The sequence below is a fragment of the Salvia hispanica genome, unplaced genomic scaffold (assembly GCF_023119035.1).
Source record: "Salvia hispanica cultivar TCC Black 2014 unplaced genomic scaffold, UniMelb_Shisp_WGS_1.0 HiC_scaffold_931, whole genome shotgun sequence".
In the NCBI taxonomy this organism is placed as follows: Eukaryota; Viridiplantae; Streptophyta; class Magnoliopsida; order Lamiales; family Lamiaceae; genus Salvia; species Salvia hispanica.
This window is the reverse complement of record NW_025952723.1, coordinates 1-5000: the sequence shown is the minus strand read 5'-3', so window position 1 is coordinate 5000 and position 5000 is coordinate 1. Positions and strand designations below refer to the sequence as shown.

Here is a 5000-nt window from a genome sequence, read left to right as displayed (position 1 = left end):
ATGTCAAAGGTGCCCAAATTAATTTGCAAGGCTATTGCGATAGCGATTGGGCCGGATGTTTGGATGATATGAAGAGTACTACGGGTTACTCATTTTCTCTTGGTTCAAGTGTGTTTTCTTGGAGTTCAAAGAAGCAGGAGAGTGTGGCACAGTCAACTGCCGAAGCTGAATATGTTGCAGCTGCTATGGCGACATCACAGGTGTATTGGCTGAGAAAGATTCTTGGTGATATTGGAATGAAGCAGAAGGAGGCTACCGAGCTGTTTTGCGACAACCAATCAGCAATTGCTATGAGCAAGAATCCTGTTTTTCATAGCCGCACTCGACACATCAACATCAAATATCATTTCATCCGAGAAGCCATTGAAGAAGGTGAAGTTCAGCTCACATTTTGCAAGTCCGAAGATCAAGTGGCAGACATCTTCACCAAAGCACTTCCAAAGGAAAAGTTTTTCAAGTTCAGAGAACTTCTTGGTGTCATGGAGCAGCACATTAAGAGGGAGAACTGTAGTTAATGTGCAGCAGAAAAAGTTTAATTATGCTTTTTGTTTAGAGTGTCATTAGTAGGTTGGCTGATTATGACACTAGTCATTAATTCTCTAGCATGTGTTTTCATTTCCTAGAAAAGGTGTCTCGTATTCCATCTTTAATTAGTAGAGATGGAGAGTCTTTTGTAAGTTGAACCATTTTTTTCATCTATCTAATTATCAGACTTTCTCCCTGAAAACTCACCTCCATAAGAACTCCTAAAACAGAGACTATACAACCATCATCTCAATCAAAAACAAAGGAGAAATTCTAGTGCCAACGATCCAACATAGGTTTAGAATTCTATATAATAGAATTCTATCGTATTTTCATTTATTGAGAAATAAAGTTAATTACTTGTTCTCATTCCTCCGGTTCTGGCGGAAATCGCCCCCCGCACCTCAACTAGGGTTTATCTTGTTCTTCGTAATCGTTCGAGTGCTCTATTGCTGATCGATAGGATTCAAAATTCTATCAATTACCAATTCCGCCTATCCCTGTGATGAGGATGATTTGGCGGTTGAGTTGATCTCTAGTGAGCTTATCCAAAACTTCAAGAAACACTTCCTCAGAGCCCACCATCACGTTTTCCTTCACAGTGGAAGAAGACGTCAAGGCAGCAACTGGCTTTTGTTGCAGATGAGCTTCCACTGCAATCTTCTCCACCTCTTTCTTGATCAAATTCATATCTTCTATCACTTTCTGCAGATCTTGATAGAAGCCATGACCCTCAACGATTGGTGATCGTTTGTCAATCTGAACCACAATCTGGGATTTGATAACGTCCTCAGCTGCATAAACTGCATTAGCAATGCGACACTCCAATGGATCAGCTTCACGGCCATCAACAACAACAGGGGAAATATAAGCATCAAGAAACTCCAGCAAGAAGGTAACAATTTGAGTGAGAGATTCAACTTGTTTTGTGTCGATAGAAATGGGAGGAGAAGGATGTTTGTGAAGGGTATCTAAGATATGCATAAGAGAAACTAGAGCTCCGTAAGCCGCCATGCTTAACTCTTTCAATGAAAGAAATACAACGAATCTGTTACACAGTTTAATTAATACTCAAAGATGAAATAAACCATTCTGATTTCACAATTGAGATTTACAACTTTCCAAAGGTGCAGCATTATTGAGATCAATTATTTGTGAAATGCTTTTTTATGCCTTTCCACTTTATTACCCCAAAGATAAGATTTGTCGATAAGATGACCCTACACTACATGCTCTTAATTTTGGCATGAAGCAGCAAAAAGATTTCAAAATATTGTCAAATGGATCTGGATGATGGGCCTGAATTTGGGCCTTTCAGCATAATGGACCCAGCCCGTATTCACAATATAAGAGCTCATTGCCTGGCACCCGGGCCCCCAAAGATATAGATCGACATGGTCAACGAGCTCCAGATGGGCTCGATGGAAAGACAATTTTTCGCCGACCATGTCAACACACATCTCGGGGCGCCTGTGGGGCCGGAAAACTGCCTCGGATAGTGTCTAATTTTGGTCATCGAAAGTTGTTGGAAAATTGCCTGAAACGGATCATTAAAATTAAGTGCAACATTTTATTATAACACATAACTTATAGCACCATGCATTGCAATAAGTCTGAAATGCGAAGCAAATATTTACATGGAATTATAGAGGTGAAGTGGAAGTCTAGGCTGAGCAATAGTAATAAGTGGGAATTTTTTTGGCGTAGAAAGTCCGAAAGTCTCCTCCATGTTCAACTCTTCGGGCTTCATGTCACCCGGCAAACTCCAATTGAACCCATGCAATAGATTCGCCAAGCTTGATTGGATCACCTTTAGGCCTAGTGCATAGCCCGGGCACATTCTTCGGCCCGATCCAAATGGCAAAAGCTCGAAATCTTGTCCCTTAACATCAATATTCTTTCGAAGAAATCTATCCGGATAAAATTCATTGGGATTTTCCCATATGGATGGATCTCTATGGATTGTCCATGTATTAACAAACACTTGGGTCCCCTTCTTGATATCATACTCACCCACCTGCATATATGATATTTTAATAACAAATTCATTGAATTTTCTATAATTACTAACCAACACCAACCATTAACTATAGTTAAATGCCAATTTTATGAAACACAATAATAAATAAATAATATACCTTACAGTCTTCCCTTGCTAGACGGGGCACCAACATTGGTGCCACCGGGTGCAGTCTCATGATTTCCTTGACAATGGCCTCCACATAAGGGAGGCTAGGTATATCTTTCTCCGTCACCCACCTATTTTGACCTATGACTCGATCGAGCTCCTCAGTCGCCTTCTTAAAAAACTCATGTTTTTTTAGCAATTCCGACATTGCCCATTCCACAGTCACAGCTGAACTCTCAGTCCCACCGGCCAACATATCCTAAATAAAAAATAAAAAAAAAAACAAAACAAAATGTTGCACCACACAACTCATAACAATAACAAAAGTGACACCTATTTAATGAACTACTACAATTATCATCAATTGATTTTAAGATGGAATTTCATAAATTACTACGACAATGATCATATATACCTGAGTAAACGCTTTGACCATGTGTCTCTCAAGCTTCACCTCCAACGTCGGATCCTCAGCGAACTCGAGAAGCACGTCGACCATATCCCGGCTCGGGTGATCCGTCGCATCCTGCCTCCTCACCTCGTGCTCGTTGAGCACGCGCTCCAAAAACCGGTCGAATTTCTCGCTCAACACCTTCATCCTCTTCACATACCCTTGCAAATCCAAGAAATTGATATACGGAATCATATCACCAATATTAAACACCCCACCAAGAAAGAAAAGCTCATCCAACATCTTCTTGAACTCCTCCGGCGAGACGGCGGCGCTCTCCCTGCCGTCCATATAGCGCCGCCCCAAAACCATCCTGCTGATCACGTTCAAGCTCAGAGTCGACAAGCTATCCTTAACCAAAAAAGCCCGGCCCGAAAGCCCGAAAATCTCCTTCACGAGAGAGCCCGTTTCTTCGGCCCGAATGTACTCGTATGAGTCGATCCGCCGCGCGCTGAAGAGCTCCATCAAGCACATTTTTCGGGCCTGCCGCCAGTGCGGGCCGTAGTCGGACCACGTGATGTCGGAGTAGTTGTAGGTGAGGTATTTTCCGGCGGAGGTTTTGGGGCGCGAGGCGAAGGTGAGGTCCATTGTTTTGAGGAAGATCTTGGCTGCATCGACTGAGGAGCCAACGACGACCGGAAAGGAGCCGAATTTGAGGAGCATTACCGGGCCGTATTGTAGGGAGAGTTGGTGGATGGAGCGGTGTGGGAGCGGCCCGATTAGGTTGAGATTGCCTATCACGGGCCATGGTTTCGGGCCGGGCGGTGGGTTTAGTTTTTTTTGTGGGAATAATTTTTTTAGGATGTGTAATGTTAGCAAGGTGAGTATGAGGAGTAAGGATATTGCTATGATTTGGTTTTCCATTGGGAATAATTTTATGAAAGAGAATGTTGATTAGGTGTATTATGTATACTTATATAGATAGGAGGGTTGGAATAATTGTAAAATATTATACTACTATTAAAATATTTAAAGAAAATAGTAGTTTAATATTTAATGATGAGATAAATAATTTTTGTTTTAGTCTACAAGAAGTAAAACTTTGACTGAATCATTGGTGGTTCGTATATCCTATTACTAATTCAAAAGAAACACTCCATATAATAATAAAATAATTCAACTCTAAATTATTGCTAAAAATAGACTCATATGGAGTATTTTTGATTGGCAAATAAATAAAATTTAAAGAAATTGAATCCAAGACCAAACCACATTCTTTAGATGCTTTTAAAGATTGGGACTCATGTTGTTACTTCTCTTGATAAAAATGTAAATTTCCACTTACTTGGAGAAGTTGTTAGAAAAATATTAATTTGGAGGACTACTATAAACTCATATAAATACTATATTTACGAACCACTATACATATACATACAAATAGAGGATTAAATTAAAAAAAAAATTAATACCAAGTAGTAAATATGAATTTGCACTGCTAATTATTTTATTATTTTTGGATAATGATTTCTACTTATAAACTATGTGCAATTAAGAGTCAAAGAATGGTGATTTTGAATGTGTAGTTTTTGTTAACTACATTAGATGTTGCAAGCATCTTTTGTAACAATGTGTAGTGGAGTATTTCTTAAATCAATCATGCGTATGTGACAATGTATAAGACAACTTGACAATTTGCATGATTCCTTGATTACTGTAAATCTAATAATCTATATATGTAGTATTGAATCAAAGTGGCTAAATTTCACATCCAACCAAAACAAAACAAAAATCAAAGTTCACCATCCAGAAGTCATAAACACACTAACAATTCACCACAATAAAAACAGGAACATTGCAATCAATTCATTAAAGGAAACCCTAAATAATACTAGTATAAACTCAACGATAGAGTATTTAATAGTAGTAGCTAGTAAGACAATCTACAATAATAAAACA

The 5000-nt window shown here is 39.1% G+C and overlaps 1 protein-coding gene across 1 annotated transcript; it reads right to left on the bottom strand.

The window, feature by feature from the left end:
* Nucleotides 1-2075: 2075 nt before the first annotated feature.
* Nucleotides 2076-3974, bottom strand: LOC125200363 (trimethyltridecatetraene synthase-like). Its single transcript, XM_048098016.1, has 3 exons — nt 3069-3974; nt 2664-2912; nt 2076-2542 (listed from the first exon to the last, which is right to left on the bottom strand). The coding sequence occupies exons 1-3, from the start codon at nt 3966-3968 to the stop codon at nt 2159-2161; spliced, it is 1533 nt and encodes a 510-aa protein (XP_047953973.1). The 5' UTR covers nt 3969-3974; the 3' UTR covers nt 2076-2158.
* Between the last annotated feature and the right edge of the window lie 1026 nt (nt 3975-5000).